The sequence below is a fragment of the Lagopus leucura genome, unplaced genomic scaffold, assembly GCF_019238085.1.
Source record: "Lagopus leucura isolate 7727_CA_CO unplaced genomic scaffold, USGS_WTPT01 Super-Scaffold_73, whole genome shotgun sequence".
NCBI lineage: Eukaryota > Metazoa > Chordata > Aves > Galliformes > Phasianidae > Lagopus > Lagopus leucura.
Window position 1 is genome coordinate 97,725,863 of NW_024962252.1, and position 25,025 is coordinate 97,750,887.

At 41.3% G+C, this 25,025-nt stretch overlaps 1 protein-coding gene across 1 annotated transcript in view; it reads right to left on the bottom strand.

The window, feature by feature from the left end:
- MACROD2 (mono-ADP ribosylhydrolase 2) overlaps nt 1-25,025 on the bottom strand; it is an 837,047-nt gene that overhangs the window by 270,199 nt on the left and 541,823 nt on the right. The window contains exon 7 of the mRNA XM_042882408.1: nt 14,537-14,567. Within this exon, the coding sequence (XP_042738342.1) occupies nt 14,537-14,567 (31 nt within the window). The remainder of the gene's footprint in view (nt 1-14,536; nt 14,568-25,025) is intronic.

The window sequence follows — 25,025 nt, forward strand, 5'->3', positions numbered from 1 at the left end:
GGTACTGGAAGAGGGAGCAATTCTAGTCAGATTTACAAAACTAATAGGACTGTCATGCTACAAGAAACAGTGTTGATTTTTACAAATCAATTGCTAAACAAAGGAACTCCACAAACAGAGCAAGAGAACAAGCAGCGCTGAAGAGACGAGACCAATGGGCTCAATACCAGTGTTCAGGCCAGTTACAATATTTGTGTATGAGCTTTGCAGAATAACCTGGTGTTACGTCCCAGAGACAGGAAAAGAACAACATGTGGAATGTTTGTAGGTTTATGCCACTGCAAGTCTGAATGTTACGACTAAAAGTTATTCAAAAAGCAAACAAATGCACAGTCCTCTCTGAATTAGTTAAGGACAAAGTAAAATCAACAGTACCAGCACCATACTTATCAAACACCTTATACGCAGCACTTGGTATTGAACTCAAAAGTATTCTAGAAATAGAAAAAAATCAGTGGTGGACATCAAAGTGAAAGAAGGCTTTCCAAAATTCAGAAAGGTCAAAGAAGCAGGATTTGTATTCCTTAGGAAACAGGTCAAAAGCAGACCTCCTTAAGAGGCAAAAGAATTTGAATGAACGGAATGAGAAATTACTGCATACACAACCTCATGTGGACACCCAAAGAAGGGAGTTGTAGAATGGAACATGAGCACAAATTCAGAAACCTCCTCTCCTATAGAAACTGGGGTAAAATTTATCTACACAGATTGAAAGAGCAGGAAGGAAAAAAAAAAAACGCGCTATGGACAGCAGTCAGAGTAGCTTATGCAAACAGTTTCAAAATTGGTTAGAAAACTATCAGAGGAGCTACTGTGCAAGAATGCGACTACAGTCAAAGGAGGAAACGTGAGCTTCTGGGGCTCTGCTGACATTTTGATATTGTCTATCACTTCCCATCAAACTCCACATATGCCTTTCTCATATTCCAGATATGTAAAGGACTGAGACAGTAACACCAGGTATACGCTGAAAATAATTGAAGATTGAGAAGGATTGAGGTACTTTTGAAAATTCATTGAATGAATGGAGGGAAAGAGGCAAGAGAGAGGAGAAGGTGAAGGACAGAAACAAAGAAAGCAGCTCACCCCTTTCCCCCAGAACTTACTCCATGTTTGAGTCTGCTGGCTGAGATGTCAGAGTGAACATTCTCCACCATCCCGGCACTGGACAGGACAAGGGAAGCAGCGGGATGGAGGGCATGAGCTCAGCACCTGAAAGCCCCCAAAGGGTTTTATGCCATGCACACCACTCACTGGGAGCAGCACCAGATAGCGCTTAGATTGGAGTACCTATTTCATCACTTACTGAAGCAAAGCATCTTTTAAATCATTCTGAGTGTGATGCATATTAATGTCTTAAGCATTGCACTGTCTTAAGCACTGCAAATTACAGACAGGATTCAGGACTGGATTGAAGCACGAGATTACCTCCTAGTGTTTATTAAGTGGATATTTAGATTTGTTGTGAAGGAAGAGGAAGACAGTTTTATCATCAGACTTAAGATTCTGGGGGAAGAGAAGAGCACCACCATTTAGAGATTCACAGACATTAATATATTCAGTAGGCGGTGACAGAAACAAGCAATAAATACCAAGTAATCTAAATAGCAAGGATCATACATTAAAAGTTACAAAATTAAGACTACACGCAAAAAATCAGGCAGAACCATTTTGCTTAATAAGTAGAAAACTAATGAAATATGTTGACAGTAAGAGTCATAAAAACAAGTAATAAAAATAAGCAGATTAAAAAATTGTGGAGGTAAGAACATTTAAGGCACCAAGAATGACAACACGTGGAGCCAGAGCCAAAATTTATTCTAAGTGCAAACATCAAGGTGACCTCCTCTTAATAAGGATGCCACAAAACCCGGTGAAAATTGGTCTATTAGGTGAAATTAATTCATAATTCAAAGTAATTTTTTAAAAAGTAGATAATTTCTTAAAATCATACCTAATTTAAGCATAATGTTTATCAACTACAAGTCTACGTTTTATTGGCATAAAAACATTTCTACCTATTCCTTTTTAGAAAGGGTTGAGCAGGGTTAAGGTCAACATAAATACCGTGTAATCAGCCTGGGAAAATCAGAAAGGTCAACCGCTAGGAAAAGAAACATTAAAAACACAAAACAAGTTAAAAAAGGCTGAGGAAGTTAATTCTTTAACATCAAATGATTGAAATTCCACAACTGGAACATCTCTGACTGCTCTTAATGAGACAATTCAGAACAGACTGGAATTATTTCAGAAATTCAGTAATGAGGCAGTTAAGTATTTTTGTGTCCTGTACTCTCGCGTAGCTTTGGAAAACATGAACTGAAAATATACATAGGGAGTTAATAAAACCTGGTTTGTACATAAATTAAACAGCTAGAGATTCTTGAACATTCAATTTGTCAGTTGTTGTACATTCTCCATTTCGTGGCTGCCAAATATGATGAATTCAATTGCTGCTTCTGATTACCTATATTCAATAAAATGGTGACAACTCATTAATCAGGCCACACAACTGGGAGACTGCTATAAGGTTCTACAAACCGAAAGCCTCATTAGGAATGAGAAGCATTGCCAATATGCCCCCTCGTTATCTACATCATGGCTGACAGCTTTGATTAGAAGCAAACTTCAACTCTAACATCTTCCTGTGTAAGATGAGCTTACTGTACATCAGTAAATCATTAATATTTTGAAACTACTAAATCATAACTTAAGAAGTCCACAACAAAATAAGAGATTACTAATGCACAGCTATTGATAAACATCTGAGAAGCATTACAGTTTTTTTGCCACATATTTATTTCTGTGGAAAATGCAGCAATTTCTCCTTCCGTTCACACTCTGGGAGGGAGGCTTTATTTTTCTAAAACTAATGAAAATTATTTTCCTTTAATTAAGCAATGCTTGTTTTGCAACACTAACAGAAAAAAAACAGAGGATTACAATCAGATAGCAAATACAGCTCAAAACATTGCTGGCCTTGCACAGTGAGGTTCCTCATGGCACTTGGTTTAAAAAAACAAACCAACATTCTGGACCCATAACAGTCTGCTATATCATACTTGCTAACTACAACAAAGAGAATGGTTAAAAATCTAACAGTGGCATAATGTTCAGCACCTATTATGGACACAGATGCAACTATCTTATGGTAATTAAAGGCATAAGAAATTGATAAATGTTCTGAAGCCATAAAACTGCATCAATGGAAAAGCCATTATGACTGCACTGTCTCCAGCTCACAGCCTACACTGGGCAATTTACAGTGATACGTATTCTGCATAAAACACGGGGTAATGTACTGGTACATGAGGCTGATGCTATGCACTGCACACTGGTCAGTGCTGGAACAGTTGGTTTACTCTCATCCTAAAGCTGAAACCACTTCTTCAATTAGGTTCTAGATCTGCCTATCCTCTATTTCTCTTATCTGAATGCCCAACAGTTCGTGCTGTCATCTTCTCTAGAAATATTCTTTTGACCAGAACAACAGAGACAGGAAAATTTACAGAGAAAACAAGCAACCCAGCTGCCAACTAGAGTGACGTGCTGACATCCATACCGCTTCTATGTAGCTCAAGGATGTCGGAACCAAGCCCTCCATGCAGGATCAGCATAACATCATCCACGTGGAACAGCACCTTCCTTCAGGAAGTGACTGGCCGAGACTTGTAAGCGCTGCTTGGTTCAACTAAGCAAACCAGAATTTGGCTTTTGACAGAACAGTCACAATTTGTCATGAAAGACTATGTTTTTCATATGCAGTATTACCAACTCCTGCAAAGTGTGAGTTTAATGTTCTTATTCCAGAGAGAAATGAGAATAGAAGGGGACAGGAAGCCTTTCGGTGCCACAACATCACATACAGTAAATTATTACCTGATAAATAGCATTATACATTATTTCTGTTAAAGGGTTCTTTCAAACATCATGGAGAAGAGAAAGGAAAACAAAAAAGTGATACGCTGCACTGTCCAAAAATAAATTGGAAAATGACAAATACTGTTTATCATCTAGTAATACATAGGAAAGAAAGTCTTCCGCTCTTGTATATAAGTAAAATATTGAAAGGAGTAAAAAGAAACACGCATACACAAACTGTTTACACATCAGACTTCAAAGAACCATCCCTTCCAAGGGGCTAGGCACTCTTTCAAGAAGAAAAACAAAGTCTTATCTGACAAAAAACTGTTAGAGAAGTACAATATAAATCACTAGATCTTTCCTCTGCTAAAATCAATGCAGTTATAGCCAAAGTGAATAGGGTCAATTAAAAAAAGCTAGATCTATTTCTTTAAATGCAGAGGAATATTTCACAGCCAGTGGAAACTATTATAGCTCAGAAACCAAGGTACACTGACTAACTACAGCAAGAAATCAGCTCTGTTTCTGTTTTAGTTACCAGATGGGAAGCTATAATCCCAGCAGCAGACAATATAAAAAAACATTATTAAGGAAAGGCCTGCTGTATTAGAGTATTATATCCCAAATATAACCCTAGAATTCATGCGTGTGCTGCACCATTTGAAGTACATACGAAGACAGCTAAGCTGAGATCTAACAGCAGATCTCAACACTTAGTTTGTTTTGGTTCTTTGCCATTCTTTCCCATCTTGTTTTGGATACCATTTCTTTTTTGCCAGCCATAAGCATTGCTGCGACAGGCTGCTTGTGCAGGAGCACCACACACACAACCAAAGCAAGGCATGGTTCCTACGGTACCGGACACAGCACAACTCGGGTCAAGTCTCCCTACCCATCTCATGAGCCACTGCTTCCCATCAGGCCAGATGCAGGCAGTCCCTGTCCCACAGCAGTGATGAGGCCAGCACTCAGTAGCTTCCACCCCACCAGCCAAAGCCCAGCGCTGAGCAGTTTGTTTATGGGCGGCACCAGCAGCAGGCACACCACTGAGTCCCCTCGCTCAGCCCAACGGGGTGAATTGAAAGATTACTCTGTCATGCCAGCGTGAGGACTCATTTTTCTTCTGTGCTACAGAGGTCGCCCCCATCCCGCAGCCTGTGTTTGATTGTGATTAATTTGTCAAGCCGGCTATAGCATGGAAATGAAGAAATGGATTGCCAATTACAGTTAGTCTTCGCGCAGAATACCTCTCGAACCGGTGCTATTCTGCAGTAGTGACAGCTCAGAAATAAACTGAATTCAGCTCTATCGAGCAGAAACCTGAGCCAAAGTGTATTTTAGAGCAGCAGAAGGTGACTTTTCCCATCCTCCTCTCTAACCAGCTCCTCAAGTAGATGGCTGACTTCAGCCCTCCTGCCTGGCAGGTACACAAAAAGGCTATCCACATTTATTTCTGTAGTCACCTTGTTAACAAGTACTGAACTTCTGACTTCACGCTCTTCCACAAGGTGCACGTTTGGTTGTGAGTGCCTCACCCTGAGTCAGCCTGAAGGGGAATTTAACATCTATGCCATTACCATGAAGTAAACAACAACAATTTGACTCTGTGCAGACATTCTTGCAAGCATCCTAACTTCTTCCTAAATAGTGTTCACAGAAAGGTAATTTTTGACATGCTATGTTTCCTCTGCAGTAGGCCACATCTGTTTTCACAAGTTGTTTAATATTTCATTATTATAGACAAGTGGCTTAAATTGAATAATAGGATGCGGATAGACTATGAAATAGAAAACAATTTCCGAATGACCTGATTTATTCTTAATAATTAACACGGAATTTGAGAAATAATGCCTCAATCCTGACTATGCATGCCTGCAACTTACCCTATGCACTGATACAACCTTCAGCAGATTACTCAAGCTGCACGAATTTAAAGCACGTATACACGTCTAACTTTCCACTACCACAGAAAATCAGTTTAAAATAATCCCTATTCCAGACAAACTCTAGAAAAATCAGGCCATTGCAATACATGATTCCTCCCACTGTTGTAATTTGTTGTATCGTACACTGTCGTCTTTGGCATCGCATCTTCAGACAGAAGAAAGGTGGAAGAGTCTCCAGCAGTCTGTGGCACACAGTGGCTTTCACCCTGTTCTGAAGACAAAGAGCCAGAACCCTGACCCGGGCCCAGGCTGGTCTTTCATTAAGATCACCACATGGACAGCAACACAGAAATGCAGAATATGTTCTATAAGTAGGATCCAAGCTTATGAATGGGGTTAATCATTCATTATGCTGAGTTATCTGACTCTTATGGTCTTCTGCCTCAGCAGCAGTTGTCCTTTCCAGTGATGTATGGCAGCGTTCCTATCTTGCAGAGATACAGAAAAGAGGACAATGCAGTGAGCAGCCCTTGGAGGAAGAGACACTTTCAAACTGTCTTTCAGGTACCTGGAGCTGCAGAATGGCAGGTCAATTTTGATGATCTCTCATTTTGTTACACAGGAGTGAGAAAACACTTGTCCTCATAACAACAGAATTACTACTTTTTAAATTTTTATTTTATTGTTTCTTTCACAGGCGACCCAAAAGCCCCACTGCTCTTGTACATATCTCTTGCTCACTTCTTTAGACAATTTTCAGACATCAAGCATCTGAATGAGAGATGCTCTTTGTAGCTTACAGTAATTGTTTATAACGGTGACTTTCTGTATTTACAATGCAGTAATGTTTAGGGTCTCCGACGCTGGCCAGGGCCATTACAGAAGGTATTATATAAACGCATAGAAGAGATAAGGTTTCCTATTGAAAACAAGAAATGGGGCAAATAAGGGGCAATTCCACAATAGCCTGTGCCTAGGCCAGACCAGAGTCTCATTGTGCGCTAGAAAAAATGAAAGAATAAGAGAAAGTAGCTGCTTTCCTAGCATAATAACTAGCCAACACTAACACAGAATTTCAGAAGTATACAGTTAATACCTCTGTGGTAAAGCTAATTGTTACGGGTCAAACCGCAAACAAAAGTCCTAGTCAACGTTTGCGTGTCAGGGCTGTAAATACTATTTAAGGACACACAAACGCAGACCAGCATGACTGCTCTGTTCTTGTAGAAGTTTTAAGCCATAGGTCAGATGCAATATTAGCAGAATACGCCTAACGCTTTTCTAAATATGAAGTTAAACAATTGTTTGGTATTGAAATGATTGTGGTTGATGGACTAACTATCTTGCCCCAGGCACTTTTACTTTTTTTTTCTTTTCCTGAAGCCTATAGAATTTGTGATGTATAACTAAGCTTACATACAAGAACGGTTATGCTGCAATGCATAGGCATACAAAATCACTGCTGCTATGACACACATCAGCTTCAGCGCAAGTTTCCAAATCCAGAAGTAGTTTTACAGTCAAGACGATACCTATTCTTTAACTAGATTAATTTCATACTAAGTTCTTCCTTTCAAGGAAGCTCAGTGTCACGAAACTTGTCTGAAACCATTAACCTCCTTTTTACATTGAGTTAAAAACTTAAAGGTAACAGATACTTCACATACAACAAACTCTGCAAAACATGGAAGGCAAGAAACAGATGTTCTTATAATTGCAAATTTGACACACTGTATTTGAATGATGGATGCCGTTAAAAGACACCCACAACAACATGACATTCTCTTTCAAAATATAAAAAAAAAGCTTTGCTGTAGTACCTAATGAGATCTCACCAAGGAATGTGCAGTAGCAGTGCAATTCCTTGGTAGGAATCTCGCTTGTCAATGACGAAAACACATCAGGAGCTCTCAATAACACAGAAACACAGGTTGGAATCACGAGAGCACCTCAGTGGGTCATGTGGTTCAACCTTCTGTCCAAAGCAGGAAAAAATGCACAGTTAACTGAGGTTACTCGGGACCTTAGGGAACCCAATGAGAGCACATCTCTGTCTTTGCTTCTCAAGACAAAGAACATCTGCAGTGGTCATGATAGCAATTTACACATTTAGCTGGTTGATTTAATTATCTGAATATATATCTAAATAATTATAGCAGTTGCTAGTAGTCTGAAAACTCTTTGAGGCAATGAATTTGATGTTACGTTAGGCCACTTCATTTCCTTTTAAGCATTTCACATAGCTTTGTGTGAAACTTCATCATTTTGAACACAAGCGTCCTTCTGCTGTTGGCTGCTTCTGTGATGCTGTGGTATGTTCCCTGCTCACTAAAGCCCATGCAGACAAGGGCATCCAGCAATGAACTGACCTCCAAGCATATCTCTTAGAGAAATGCTCTTTTCTGGGGAGAAGGAGCAGGATTACAAAGAAAATTGTTCATAGTGAGCCTTTTACCAAGAGGTATTTATACTGAACGCACCATGCTAATTTCAGCTCTTCAGGACAAGGTCCGTATATTCTCTTTTTTTTCCTCTCAATTTCTTAACAAATTAGCTTCAAAGAAGCTCTACTTTTTCCTGGTATGAAGAAAACACCCTGAAATGCAATCTGGTTTCGATGGCTTTGGACACGTTACTGGCTTTTATCCATACAGGTCATTGCAAACCCAACTACCGATGAGTAAGAGCCATGCTTTGGAGCTTTGAGATGTAAACCTCCATGAAATAAGAGGAAAAGGGTACAGAAACAATTCTTACTGTGAAGCTGAGAGATCAAAGGGGCCAACTGATAAATGCAAACATAAATTCATAGCAGTGAGCCTAACAAAGAAGCTAGGCCTTCCAGGCTTACAAAGCCTTCAGTTCCTTATGCCCCTATTGTTTTTAAAAGAAGAAACTATATAGAAGCTCTACCTATCTCTTACAGAAAAGAAAAGGGAAAAGAGAAAGAACAACACCAGGTAGGTGGCAATTGAGCAAAATATTCAGTGTTCAGTGTCAGCTTTTGAAGGATTTTTTTTTTTTTTTTCGTAAGGACAGGCACTGAACAGTATTTTAATGAAATTTGGGATTCGTTCTCTACGATTCTGGGGAAAGGCTTCAAGTCGGGCAGTCAGCAAGAACTTCAGAATAGATACATTTCTTGATAATCTAACTACATTATCCATAAAATGCCAATTTCCACAGAAAAAGAGCTTATTAAGTCTCTCTTTTGAAATCAAGTTTGAGTTTCTCCTTGCTAAATACGTCATATGAATGTTAATTTTAGACCGTTGAGAGCTCATTGATTTACACTTTCCAGTAATCATATTTTAGTACTTAAAATATGGGAAAAGGCCGATTAGTATCACGGACACTACGCTGTCTGAAATAAGAACATTGTTAAATAATGCATGCAACAAATTTTTATACAAGCAGTAATTAGATTTCTAGGATTACTTGAATATTATAATAGTCATTTCATTGCAGCTACTATTATTAATTTTAATAATAGTCTCATTTAACTGGCGATCAGTCCCAAAAGAAGCAACACCAAATGAGTTATCATACATCTTCATTTTCACTAAAATATTACATTACACAAATTATGGAGTAAATAACAAAATGCAATTAACTTCCCAATGAGTTACAGGAGATGACTGTTAAAGCCACACAGTAGTGTCAAACAGTTGATGCAGTCCGGGTTGAGGGATGAGGAGCTGCTGATTAGGTTTGAAAAATGGCTTAATAATAGGAGAGAATCTTCTTAATGGGAAGCTTTCTTATACAGCCTACCAGATTTTTTCCCCCAACAGAGAGCTTCTATAATATCCAATTCGTTCTGTCATCACCTTGACATCATGACATTCACATGGCAATGACCACATACAGGACGATGCCATTGGTTACGAGGACTAAAAGTGCCAGACTAGAGATAAACATAAGGTCACTTTATGGTTATCTTTTATACACTCGTGCCTAGGAGGTCTGAAAAATTTCTGTGGAAAGATGACAATGCAATCCTTATTAGAACTGCTCATTAAAGAAATACATATCTTAGGAACAGAATGCCAGCAGAAAATGAGGAGAAACAGATGGGAAAGATGGAAATAGATTGCCTCAACCTTTAGCCCTGTGCAAGGAATTTGTTCTGCCTTTGAAAATGTTTGGTTTAGTCTCCCGACTCAGATTTTCAGAGGGCCTTTGTAATCCTTCTGTAGCACACTTGCTGGTAATGCTCCATCTTGGATCAGCTCACAGGGAGAAGAGCTGATGGACGTGCTCCCAGTCCTGCGTGGATGGGCAGGATGAATCTTGATCTGGGTACAGAGGAGGAAGTACTGAGGACAGCAGTGCGACAAGCTGGCACTACACCAGGGGCCTATCTCATTGCACAAAGACAAGGCAGAGCAGAGGATGTGTAACACCTCCCTACATCCCTCCTTGAGACTCTATTATATACACCTATTCCAGACGCACACTGCACACATTATTTCACTCTCCCCTGCTTCTTTTTTTTTCCTCTTTGCTTTCTAAGCCTGCTTTTCAGGCTCGCCTGTAGCAACACATAATAAATTAATCCTTGCAATGTTTTGCCATGGTCAGGCCAAAAGCTACAAGTAAGCATAAGTGGCCCGATTCTAAAAGAAATAAGTCTTACTCCAACGTAATAAATGTGTTTAAAATGCGGTGAACCTGAGCATTTCCACTGTCGTAATCACTGCAGACCCAGACTGCGCTTCCATGGCTTTGGGCTTTTTTCTTCTTTCCCTCTTTATGAATAATAATAATTAAAGAAAAAGTAAAGCAAATAAGCATTCGCAACAAAACCTAGAAGCTGCCATTATCTTGTTTCTCAAAAAAGATTGATGATATTTTCATGAAAGTCAAGACAAAATACACAACTGCAGAAACAAAAAGAGACACAGCTACAGATTTCTTCATACTGTTTTTTTCCCCCTTCCCATTTTTTCCTCCCCTAAGTTTAAAATAACATTTAAATACTTGCTTATGTTGCCTGCGTATGTTCCAAGTATCTAGGAACAGAAGCCAAGCCCTGCATTACTGTAAAATAACAGAAAGAAGGTAACAAATAGATGTGCATAGACCATAACATCCCCAAGTCCTTCCATATGTAGTCCAACCCACAATGATCTCTCAACAGAGCACGTGACAAAGCACAAAAATTCCTGTATTCTCACAACCATCTGCAGAGCCTTCTTTTAATTTTGCAGCTCACAAGATTTGTAGCACCGTAGCAGACATCCCTGTTCACTTTGCAGGCTGCAAATACCATAACTTGCAGATAACTTCTTAAAGACATGATAATGAGGTGCTCTTCCATAAAAACTACACAAGTCACTTCCCTTCCCCCCCTTTCTGGCAATACCTCAGACATATTAAGGTGGTAAAGATGGGGAAAGTGGATGTGTTAATAGTTATCACTGCACATGCTGAAAATCAGACGGAGTTAAAATAACTCTTTTACCCTTCAGATTCCTTTTACCCTATAAATTTGTCTGTGGATTTATTTTTATCACCTTATTTTTTTTAACATACGTACAGACAGCACAATTTCTTTGAAATAGGGAAGAGGCAAAACATAAGAGTATTCCTAAAAATGAAGTTGGCCTTCAGAAAGCTGAGATAATGCTAATATTGCTCTCTCTCAGGTCTGAGTGTTATTGAACACTCAATAATAATAATAACCTTGAGGTTTACTGAGTGGATCTGCCAGTTGCTGGATTGCCAGGGACTGCCAGGTACCGGGGCAGCACGTCCTCTGTGCTCCTGGAGCAGCTTTATTTATGAACCTTTATGCTCTTGTTGTAAAGGAAAACATTTATTGCTACAGAACAGAGTAACCCAGGGATCCACAGGGACGTGAGTCTTCATAACCTTTGCTTTCTTTGACTGATTATCAGTTTAGAAGCATATTAGAGCTGACAGGGGTCTCTTAGGAAAAGACAACACTTTTTTTTATCTTCTCCAAAGTGTCTTTGGGTAGACCTGTACCTCTTCTGCTGTCCTTACAAACATTTTTTAAAGATTTAATCCCCCATTTGAAACCATCAGATTTTTAAAACAACAATCTTTCACGAGTGAAACTTTTGCCAGAACTCTTTAGGAGCGCACTGAAAACAAAGTTTTGACTCCTGGCACGATGCCCTGTGGCAAATGGCCTTCCCAGGGCTCTAACTCATTCCATCTGCAACATCCAGGGTGCTACGGGTGGAGATGGAGCAGTTGAGAAGCGTTTGGGGAGGAAAGGCAGCCCTCTCCTCCACCCAACACCCTTACGGAAAGCTGTCTGCCCTCTGCCAAAACCTCTCAATGAGGCTTGCTTTCTTTTCCTCAGTTTCCTTTTTATGGGAAAAAAGGAGCACTCTACAGTGATGCAAACAGGAAAGGACTGCTCTCCAGAGAAGTGTGACTACTTTCTTGTAATAATAACAGAGAAGACAAGCAATCTCAGCATTTACAAGAGTTTGGAGGAAAACGCAATCCAGATTCTTAAACTGGATCCATCTAGCTGATCCCTTGCCCCCTTCCACTTGGAGGTGAAAGTTATCAACCAAGGGTTTCTGAATGGGTAGCAACTGTTGCTACAGATCTGAGGTGAGAAATAAGGGCTGTGCGCCTTCACTAGCATTTTACTGGGGTAGCCTGGCATTAAGGGGACAATACACGAGGCATTGCTGATCGGCCAGACCACCAGGAATGAAGCTGATCCACTTGCTTGCCTAATTGCTGAAATTATGTGAAGGAATGCATGTGTACAGAGGGAAAAATATCAACAAAACCAGAAAGATGAAAGCATTCCTTGGAGGGGCTTGGGTGTACCTTACACCTCAAGCACAACATGCAGCATAGTTTTCAGCACTGCAGCTGTAGTCAAACATTCTTGAAAATACTGACACCCGAAGCCTGACACAGGGTCGCCTGTTCCATTGCTATACTGGCACCCAGCGTATCTGGGAACATGCAAAGAAAGTTCTTCCTCCTCCCTGCCCAGCTAAGTAATTTTTTCAGTAAGGAACAGAAAATATTTACTGAAATACAGCAAAATCAAAGTAGAGGTATTTTAAACAAGTTAAAAACCCATCTAAACATAGAATAAATGACAGAAATCCTGAATACTTGAGAAGAAATATTTCTCAGTTCTTCAGCAAAGGTGAAAACAGCAATGACTGAAAGAGCATCTACCACACTGTGCAATGTTCCAGTGCTGTTGCAGTGTACCAGTTAAAGTCAATGCCAACCAAGAGAAGTGCCCATCTCTTCCAGAAAGTAAGATCAAGATTCCTACCAGAGCTCCTTTCCAACACTCCTTGCCAACTTCAGACAACCCTAATCCTCACCTGCTGAAACCTCTTCTCTTAAATAAACCAATTATAAAATATAATTAACTATTTAGAGCGCTACCTTGTTGTCATTTCCATATATATGCCGCATACTTATGCCATATTCTGCTTGTTTTTGTGAAATCACAAAAATGCTTCTGTGCGGCGACTGAAAGATCAAAGCTCAACATCAAAGCCAACAGCCAAAATGTAGACTGTGCCCTGACAGTTCAGGAGGTGGGTTCAGAAGCACAGAGAAAGGCAGAGCTGTTTAGAAAGTCACATCCAGTGACCTTTGGTGTTTGCAGGGAAGGCATCTGTACATTCTTCTGCAGCAGAGAAAGTGCAGTTCAGTGGAAAAAGACACAGCACCCCAAGTAATTCAGGTTGTGCCCCCTGAAGCTTCATTCAGATTTACAGTCACCAATTTTAAATAACAGCTTTTCTAGATTGCTCTTCAGAAAACAACCCTAAACATGGCTGTCATTTTTCAGAAGTAACTTCCCTACGTCTCCAATATCTGATTAGTCAAAACTGAAATTAATCCAGCTAAAAGTTTGAACTAGATGTTATTTTCACATTCCAGCTCTATCTTACTATGGTGGTGTATGATGAATGCCTTTTTTTTCTTTTTCAATCACTGCATAGTGTTTTTATCTTCCCCTCTAAAATTATTACAAGTAATTCAACGTATTATCATTTGCATGCACTTACTGAAGCTAAATGAAAGAAAAATCAGCCTGCATTATTTTTACATGGCAAAATACTTTTGTCCCCTGGTAAATATGCACATCCTCTCACAGATTTCTCCAGATTTTTCTCCAAATATGGAACGGTGTCTTTTTCCTCCTTCAAATATCATGCCCATTTCTTCCAAAATGCCAATCAAAAGCAGCTGAACACAAGTGGTGGATTGCCTTAAAATTACAACCAAGCAAGTGATTAACTTTTTAAACAACCCTTCCCCTCCGTATCTTCAGGCAGTATTAATTTGGATGCAAATTATTAAGCTAAACATGTGGAAGCACAACTCAAGGGAGCAAAGACAATTTCACATTATCCTAACAAGTTTGCTCGAGGAAAACGTATTTTTTCCCAGCGTTGGACATAGGGGAGCCTTGCTTACTTGTCTTCTGGATGGAAAACTGTGTCAAAACCCTGGTTTTCCCTGCGGAAGCCACAAGCAGTGTGTTTAAGAGCCACCAGAGCCACAGGAGTGTAATCACAGCCATGGGTCCCGGCTGGCAGGTTGCTGAGGGCTGCATGATAGCATCCATTTATCAGCACGCTAGCACTCAGCCACAGTCAAAGGCTTTGGCTCTCTGTAATTTAACACAGTACAAAAAGATTTTCAAGTCCAACTGGCTGAGGAGACGTCCGATACGAAACATCCCTGCTTAAAATACTCAGAACGGCAAAAAAAAAAAAGAGTAAGCAATAAGTGACACCTAAGGTCTTACTTACCATAAATTCCCGTCGAAATGCAGGGGAATGCCTGTAAAACAAATGAAAGAACGAACGTCAGTGGGATTGCTGTGTTCCGAACATTTTTATCAAAACCAAGGGTATTTTTAAGTGCTTGTTTTGCAGTGCCCAGCGATTACGTACTGGAGCCTTCACTGTTACGGCATTCACTCCACAGGCATTTTTACACAAAACATATTCCATATGTTTTCCTTGCTGCCATGTTAATAAAGGCACATTCTTTTTCTCATCTCAAGCGATCAGCAACATTTGGACCAAGAAACATTATTAAAAGCCCTTTTTGAGCTAAAAATTATCAGTACGAGCTGAAAATTAATGCCACGAGCTACAGTTGAAGAAGGTCGTAATCTTTGGATATGGCTAGACAATGTTTCTTCAGTGGTAAAATCAGCTTGACCAGCTTAAACCCTGACCTTCTCTGCCTCTTGGCCCATGACAGGATTCACCATTACATCTTTTGCTTTTCAGAGCCTTTCCTTTTTAACCTTGTTTGTTTATTTTTCAGCCATGAGGTTCAGGATGATGAGGTTTAGGATGCCACCCAACACACAGCTGCACTGGTACGAGTCAGGTGTGCAAACTGGTGCCGGGAGAGGAGGGAGAAGGTGACAGGAGAAAAGATAGGGTACATTTGGGAGTCTGATTGGACACGGAAGAAAATGCATCAAGCAGCACATTGTACTAGCAAGAACAGCCATTTACATTTAATGAAGTGTGAGCTTTGTTTGGAGGTTTTCACTCTTGCAAGTTGGACTCAGCTTTCCATCAGAAGAAACCAACATCATACTGGGGGCACGGTTTCAAGGCAGGGATGATATCCTTTGTGTGTCGGCGACATGTGATATCACCTTTGCCTCCCACCTTGGACTGCCTGTGTAGGTAGGAGAGCACCTGGGACAGGAGGCTCAAATATCCACCCGGGGGCCAACTCCAGATCCCTCAGCGATGAGTCATTTTACAAAAGAAAGGAATTCTTCTTTACTTAATGACTCAGGAAAACATTATTCAAACCTAATGCTTTCTTTATATTTAACCAGGGAATTAATTAGGGAATGGTGATTAAGAAAGGAGAGGTCTAATGGAAAGAATACAGCCTGCCCTCCCCTCTGAAAATACTTAAGTAAAATAAAGCGGGGAAGAATTATAGTCTCATTCCTTCTCACAACCACTACAACTTACATCCTGAAAAATACTTAGCTTTGTAGTTTGTACTCTATAAATCACAACGAATCAGCTCTTTAAGGAAATGAGGAATGGAGGGGAAAAAATGCATATGGCTACAGTGCTCAGGCTGAGATGACAACAGACACTTCAGCAATAAAGCACAGGCATAAAGGCTGATTTTGTCCAGTTTAGCAACAAATTTTAAAACTCACCACACTGACATTTCAAATGTTAAGAGACAACTGCTACAAACAAGGGTTTTGCTCTCATTATTTTTCCGCAACTAAGTAATGCACCTGCCTTAGATACTCCTGCCAGCCATAGGGAATGAAAAAGGAGGATTCAGGTTTCCGCTCCTGCTGGCCCTATAACTAACTGCACAGAGGGAAACGATCCTCCAGCACCTCTGAAGTCCCACCAACCTGCAGCTTCTCAGGCTGCACTGCAGTGGGCACCCATGGGGTGCAGCACCACCAATGCAATGTCACCACGCTGGGGAAGGACTCTGCAGCCCCCAGCGCCAGTAAGAGCATCACGCACCATCTCCCGCTGTGTCACTGAAGATTTAGGGCCTGTGAAAAGCAAAAGGCAGGTGGCTGGTATGGCGTTCAAGCGAGATGGCTTGAAGCCCTGATGACCATCTTGAGGGAATGTGCAAGACCGGCCATTGGGCTCAGCACGGCTGCCTGGATTTCACAGAATGCCAGAACGGCTGAGGGTGGATGGTGACTTTGGAGGCCATCAGGTCCAACCCCTGCCTAGCTGTTGTGATCATCGGGGCCCCGGAGCCAAACGCCTAAAGGGAATCCTGCAGCATGCCGTTGACTGGGCTTCCTTTTCAGCTTTGCTCAAAGAAGAGATTACACAGCTGCATTTCAGGCATTGTATGACCGACATTTATCACATTTCTCTGTCTCCATTCACAGAATATACTGCTCAGAGGCTGCTTAGCGAGCTTTAGCTAGCAATTTGAGCTGTGCACTCCTTAATATCTATTCTAAAATTACTGCGTAGACACATCATAATCATTACCTTGCTTTCAGTTCCTATCGCCTACCCGGAACATATTTGAGTGAAGCTGCAAGATTGTGTAAAATCCCATCAAGCTCCTTCCAATACCAGTCTCTGCCATAACTTAGGTGAACTCTGCCCTCTCCCTCGTTCAGAGATGATCACCGCATACAACCAGCAGGTGTAATTTCGTAAAACATGACAGTGCTTTTATTCACTCAAGAAAGGCCCATGCCTGAGATCGCATATCAACTGTGTTTCCTCTTGGCTCCTAGGGAGACAATTTAGTCTAGATGCCAGGTTGAAATTACTGGCAGAGCAGTAATGGGGAACTCACAGCATGGATATCAACATACTACAATATTTGGCTTATGGACGAAAGATGTTAAGGTTCCTAACCTTTTCTGTGCATAATATCTTAATTATATATTTGATTTCAATAAAAAATCCAATTTCACAGTAGGAAACGTTCATTCCTATTACCACAATAAAACGTTTCTCATCTTAATTTGTTGCCAGTAACTGCTATTTATTGACTAACCTCTAATTTTGTTGCTACTGAAAGAGTGTGTTTGCCTTACTTGGGGGCTAATAAGCAGTGCTACCCTGGTAGCACTCAGACCGGATACAACTCTGGAGTAAAACATGAGTAATAATGGCAAGGGCTTCCTACTCCACTGCTGCCATCATCTAGAGAAACAGACTAAATTAAATCAGCTGTGTGAATACTGCAAGACTGAAATTGATTTAATTCCTGCAGGAGAGGATGTGGGTGCTCAGCCCCTGGTACTCTCTAATTTAATGTTTCTTTACTAAGGCTACAGCTAGCGATGCTAATTAGGCTGAAACATAATGCAGTTTCACAACAGAAATTTACAATAGTTACCAGGTGGAGGCCAAGTTGGACTCAGACATTTCAGTAAGGGGGGGCCTGGGTATTAAATACTTAAAGGCTTGTCTACAATAGGGGGTTCTAGCTCACACTGAGCCACAATGCATTAACTGTTATACATTAGATGCATACAATCGCTAGGTCTACGTGAGCAGCTGCCTCCTACAGCAGCCCTAATAATTGCTTCCACAGAGCAAGGGCTTTCTTTAAATTAAGTGCTCAGCATTCTGCTTGGGCATCTCAGTGTCATTTCTGCCATGACTGGGCCCCATAGAAGGTAAATACTTGTCTTCCAGCACACAGCAGACAAAAGTAATATCAAATACAAACCAGTCTTTCTCTGATTTCAGTGCATCACCTCTTTAAGTGGACTAAAATGTTTGAGAGTCATTCCTTCGTGCAGCATTCCCTACTGAATGCTCACAAAGAATTCAGGAGTTTTATTAAAGTCCTTGTTTTTCACCAAAATTGCAAGTAGAAACTATAAATACATAATTGTTCAGTGAAAGTTCCTAATGGCTCTGGGTTGAATGTGTTACACCAATGTAACCAACACCAAAGCTAGCTTTTCCAACAGGTTCAAGGCAACAAACATTCCCTCTCATGTAAACCAATTGGCCTTATGCTCTGTATTTGGTTTGACTTCTTTTCTTGGCCAGTCTCCATGCTAGCTACAGCCTACAACCGCTACAGAAAATTCTACACCCAAATTTGAAGACTGCTGCTCTTAGCCAGTCGCCCTGGAGGAGCAGAAGAGCAATGTCCATGCAGCAGACTTGCTGTTTGCATCCCGAGCACACTGGGACCTGTGCCTACAGCATCCTGCAGGAGGTACAGGTAGCCAACACCAGGTAATGTACTCAGCAGGCAGCTTGCTCCGAAGCGATCTCCACAAACTGTACCTTCATCTTCCTGCTCTCTCCCATAATGCGAGGTGGCAGTAAGCCTTTTTTTTGATGCAGCTGAAGCCTTCATGCATTAACTGATGCTGGGTTACCTCTCTTCCCGTCCCATCCTCCTCCAGAGCCTGGCACAGCTTCGTGTTCTGAACTGCCTGCCTTTATCTCCATGACACTGCCAGGAGTCACCTAGTCGGAGCCTAACTCTCTTCCTCTTATTTGCTAGCAAGAAGGATGTTGCCCCGGGCTTTGGCTTTGAGCACTGCACCACTACAACTGTATTCTCCATGGTGGCCAAGAAAATCACACACAGCACTCTGCTTGCACTTTATAGACCAAAAACAATTAAGCTTGTCTTCCACTTTGAAATACTGTCCCTACAGAGTCTTAGCAGCATTTAGAAATTGCAGAACCACAAACATCCAAGACTAAAGAGACCCAAAGCTCCAAAAACTGAAGCGCCAAAGCACTCGCTGTGTCTGAAACAAACCCAAATCACGGCTTCAGAACAGAAAAGTACCCCTCTCCTGTCACCCAGGGCACCTGACCCCAAACCCAGCCAACTTGTGCTCTTTTATACAGGCCTCTGTTGGCTACTTTCTTTTCAAGTTGGATCCAAGTTTTTGTTTTTCAGCTTCATTTACACCAAAATATTACAGGAAGATGAACTCCTGTGTGCAGAGCACATTCTTGTCTTAAAAGAAGCACGGTGAGAACCTTTGCTAGACAGTTTGCTGTGCAGTTGGTGATTGCCTCAAGAGCTGAAGTGGCAGGCGAGTGGGCAGAGAGGAAATTGCTTGTTTAAGAGGAGCCCTGATGACACTGCTCTGCCGTGATTCACTGGGGTGAGTGCCAAAGGAACTGCAGAGGCACAGCAAAGGATTGCAAGGCAAAGCTGCTTATGCTACAACAATCTCTTCTGGATAGATTTATACTAGTAATATGGGACCTTTTCACATCTTAAGTTCCTATGTGTATTTTCAGAAAGTTCACTGTAAGTAAATACATTATTTGTAATAACTTCTTAAAACAGCATGGGTTAATAATGTTCTTGTTTCCTTGTCACTTACCTACCTCTGTGACTCTTCCTGTGCACCTGAAAAACCATGTTTTACTGCCTAAGTCCTATGCTTTCTGCTGGGAAAAAAGAAGGACAGAAAGTATGCTATGAATATCCTTGAACATGCAACACCAAAAAGCTGTTGAACGTGCATCATGGCATTACAGAGCACGTGGATTATGGCACAGTACCATGACAGCTAAGTATCAACTAAACCACAAAGTAAACTAATTTAAATATCAATTGTTTGCGTAATGAATCATTTATATTCACAAGATTTTATGATTCAAATCTAGTAGATGTGCAAAGGCATAGGAGAGAACACAGCGTTGTACACCTATTACTCAGAGCACGCAGTTGGGGTGCTACGATGGCAGGGACATGCAGGACCTCAGTCAGGGGAAACAGAGATGGGGAAAAAATCTGTGTGGCTGGACACAAGGCTGCTCCTCCTTTCCCTTTCCTTGGCTGTCAATGTGCATTCTGTAGTTCTTATTCCCCTTAAGTATTGCTGACATTTCGGGACGAATTGCTAGGCTATGAAATGGCAGAAAAGCATGGTCCTGGATGAACTCAGGGAAGACCTTTCCATCCTTTCAGTGGCAGCAAATGACATTTAACCACCATCAGTGCTCCAAACCCATTACAATCATTATTTTGAATGTACAAGCAGAGGGATCGAAAGCTGGAGACTTTTCAGGCTCATCCATGCCCACTCTGGCAGCACGCATTGGACAGCTGGTTTGCACAGATACCACTGGGCACAGATGGGCACCAACTACCTGCTGCAGCCCACTCTCACAGCATTCCAGCTCCACATTAACACACACCACTCTTCCCACAACTCCTTTTCATTAAATAGCAGAGATATGGACTCTGGCTTGTATCCTTGCCTTGGCTTTCTGATAAAATGCTTACAGCTCCTTGTTGACTTGGTTAGAAACTGATGAATAAATAAGGCTTGACCTTGCCTGGTCTCACTGTCACAGCGACTTAGAATATATCCCTGCCACACCTGGACTTCTTTAGGGCCCTGGAGAGGACAAAGAAACCCCAGTTGCAATGGCCATACCTCAGCGTCAACAGCTGTGTTGCGCAGACGCTGACTTGCGGTATGCAATGACAAACAGCATCATCTGCACCCACAGTTCAACAGGATGACATACAGGGCCCTGGGAGAGCAAAAGGGATGTAAGCACACCAGCCAGGCACCCCTGGGCTAGCATCAAGCAATGTGGGCTAACCAGGAACTTACAGTTCTTTCCCCACTTCACTTCTGCTATTCCAAACACTCTGAACCCAGGGAGTATCAGCTAACTCCAACATCAGCTACACTGCTACTCCCACTGGTCACCCAAAGCTCCTATGAAAAAGCGTACCTTACATGTTTTTCAAAATTCCACACTCTATAAAAACACCTACCTCCAAAAAACACCTAAATCTAGAAACTTCAGTCTGTTGTACCTCTTAAGCTGCCCAAAATATTCGCAGGGTAAACACACACGTATTTATGACAGCAGTAACATCAAACATTGAGAGTCAGGTTTCCACCAGTTTTACTAGAAAGATTAAATTTGAAAACTGAACCATTTCATAAACCATGAACTATAACACCATCCTGTCACCTTTTAAAAATCCTTATGTTACTGCTTGGAAGAAAAATAAAAAACTCGTGTTATTTCCCACAGCCTTAATCTCCAGTCATAAATTCTGAACTCTAATTTAGCGAACAACATATTTTGCAAATCACTATAATTCAGAGAAGACCTATTAACAAAAACTGTAATGCAATTTCCTATACTGAAAACGAAGAGAAAAAATTAAGTGGAGGAAGTGAATAAGAGAACATTTAAACTCAGTTTTCATTATACACCCTATTAGCATGTTTATTAATCTGTCTTTAAAGAACACAAAAGTAATCATTGCCTTAAAAATGGAAATGTTCTTTTGAGTATGTCAGATCACACACAAAGCACTGCGCATTCGTTCCCTCATTCACACAGGGAACGTCCTTGAAGGGCACTGAGAGCTGATGAGATGCTGCTACAGTGGAGGAAAAACATTGAGGAGCCACTATGAAAATTTACAAATTACTTTTAGCAGCTGTGTATTCTAACTTGGTATGAAAATATTATTAACACAGGTTTTTGAAGTCACTGAAAGCAGTTGCTGCAGTGAACTGTGCAAAACTGTTCAGCATTACAGTTACTGAAAGGGAATGGAATCTATTTAAGGATATGCACCACTTAAGGAATCTCACCAATTTTTTATTTACGTAATTTGAAATTCATTATTTTTCAGTGGCTAAAAATAAAATTTTAGTGCCAGGGTGAAGATCCGGACTGTTAATTTGTCAAATGATTGGATTTTTTTAAGTATAAACTCAGTTATAGGGCAGCTCAGCCCTATAACTGAGTTACCTCTTTTTTTTTGTAAGCACATCTGTAGCAAGAATAAAAAATGTCCCAGTTCTTGCCTGCAGCAACCTGTGGAAAATACAATGCAATCCCTTAATCACCTTTGTGGTCCTTCACTCCAGCCTCTGCACTCCTCTTTTACTGGGAAGCCCAGTGCTAAGCAGAGGTGTAGGATCACCTCCCTTGACGTGCTAGCAACAGCCTTAGCACTGCAGCTCCCAGAGACTGCTGGCCTTCTTTGCTGCACTGCTGGTTTATGGTCAGCTTGCTCCCCACTGGGAATCCCCACATCCCTCCCTGCAGAGCTCTCTTCTGACTGGCCACCCTGCAGTGTGCACTAATGCACAGGGCAGTTCCTCCCCAGGGCAGGCTTTCGCATTTCTCTTTGCTGAGCTTCGTGAGGTCCCAGCTCTCCAGCCTGACAACAAGCCTCTGAATGGCAGCACAGCCATCTGGCTTACCTCCTCCCAGCTCTGCGCTGTCTGAAAACTCCCTGGGGTGCATTTTGCTCATCATCTAAGTCATTAATAGCATTGACCCCTCTATTGACCCCTGGGGTACACTGCTAGTGAGTGGCCTCCAGCGGGACTTTGTGCCACTGACCGCTAGCCTTTAACCCCCAGCAGGTCAGCCAGCTTTCAATCCACCTCACATGTAACAATAAAATATAGACAGGATCACAGGAAGTGGATTTATAGGACAGCATCTGCCTAAGGTGTTCGGAAGTCATTGCAGCTGAAACACAAAACCTCACCAATTAAAGCAGTAAAAACACAGACGAGTAGGAGGAAAGAAAAGAATTCTGAATGAGAACCTGGAAGAGGATTTCAACTTAGCTTTTTTCTACACCAGCCTACACCAAAACAGGCTTGAAATGAATGACAGCTAACTGATTTTGAACATCACCTACGATGCGCTTTTAGTCCCAGTAGAGAACTGGGATTTTCCTCAACTCTGAAGAAAAATAAATTGAAAACGTTGCATTTTTCAGGAAGATACAGGGATACTCACCTCTGGGATCAGCATTCATCAGCCTTTCAGTACTGCATAACATGAAACCGTTGCTAGGTTTTCCTTTGGAGTCTTTAAACTATCAGTATCTAATTATTTTATGAAGAGCTTGAATATGCAACTTCCTGTATAAGAACAACTCAGATACTGCCCTTATTACTTTTTTAAACGAATGATGATAGAAACTATTTTCAGAGGACCAAAAATACTGCGTAACCATATTCACTTCCAAAAAACTAATGTATTAACGGATCCTATTTCTTCACCCTTGAAGGCCTCCTTTAAAGTAGCACTTGGGCATCTCATCCCCACCGCATATCTCTGCTCACAAGATCCTGTGAGATCTGTCAACCACCTTTTCTGCCCATGTGGGCAGCAAAGAGGAAAGCTAGGAGCCATGTTCATCTCAGTAAGCCACGTCAAGGCTGGATTGCTGGTCTCTGATTCTCTCCACAGTTAATAAAGAGGGTAATTCAGCTGTTTCGGGTCAAATGAACAGCTCTCATGGGGAACCACTGAGTACAGACTGAAGCTAGATACCAAGGCTAAATTTAGGTGAAACAAATCTCTCCCTAAGCACAGGAAATCATACATGTTTGCCAGAAAGCATATTCAGGAACTCTTTCTCTGGAGCCCTAACCACAGAAACATTCTTTCCAGTGATTCAATACAAAATTACTCCTAATGAAAAATGATGGCCCAGACTTCTCCAGCTCCATGATATCATTACGTATGGTAGTCAGCCTCATGGGTGTCGTGGCAAAGCAGAGCCTCAAACAGTCCAGGAAAAGGTCTGTCTGTCAAACACACATGCCAGCAATGAGCAGGCACCTTCAGGCCAGCTAATATACTGCTTCCCAAAAAAGGAGAATTAAAGACTACGCAGCATCCTCAGTCTTGGTTACTGGTCTCATTTCACAGTGGGAAAATCAGATCTGCTGGCCACAGTGCAGGGCTTCTGGTAGTCCAGGGTGACTCTCACCCTAGCGGACACAAAAGCTGGGACATCCGCTGGTTTTCAGAGGAATACAGACACTGAGAGCTCAGCCTAAGCGCATGCAGGATGACAGCAGAGGACATAACTAATGTAACACCGTACCACACCCACAGAACAGCACCAGCTTTGCATTTATAAACTTTCATAGGAAAACAAACAAGTAGGAGCCCACAAGAACTGTATTAATATATGTCAAGGAGATATTCAGCTATGCAGCTGCACAAGATGTTTTTACTCATTTCAATAACTGCTCCATTTGTAACATTAGCTTCCATCATCTTTACTGCTCCACCTAAACTAACAACACCAGGAAAGACAGTTGCACCTTTTATTGTGGTCTGATTCAGAACTGAGTAACCTTGCGAGGAAAGGCCATTAGATGACATTAATGTAGTACTGAGATCGTTCTCTGATGACTTAAAATAATGAGGTAAATTAAAAGGAAATGGAGGCTGAGGCTTTCCTCTAACTGTCCTTAATTTTGTAGGTTTTAGACATACTGTCTCTTGAACCTTGGTGCAATTTTAGTTTTACTATTTGTGATATTTATAGCCTCCATTTATATGAGTAACATGTAATTTTAATGCGGGTCTAATGGTTCCAATTGCCATTGACACAGATGATAAAATGAAAAAGAGGAGCTACCTCCTTGGGTAAGACACTATTTTCTTTTTCTCCTGCCACTCTAGCCACTGCAAAACAGTAGGTTAATGTCTTATTTGGATTCCAGCCTTGTTCACACATCAGTGATCCTCCCAGGTGAAGAGGAGCAGGGTTATGCAATTGATCTCCCCTAACCCATAATGTCTGTGTCACTCCAGTCCAGGGTGAGCGACTGAAACGTGTGTTTCTCTTTGAGAGAAGTAAGAGAGACGCTGATTGCCTTGAAGTAGTACATGATGATGAAAGGTAGGAGACAGGAGTAGACCTTGGGAAATGTCAAGGGAGATCACAGTCGAAATTGCCTTCTTTATCCAGAATAAATAACAGCAGTTGTGGATTTGGTGACTGTAATTC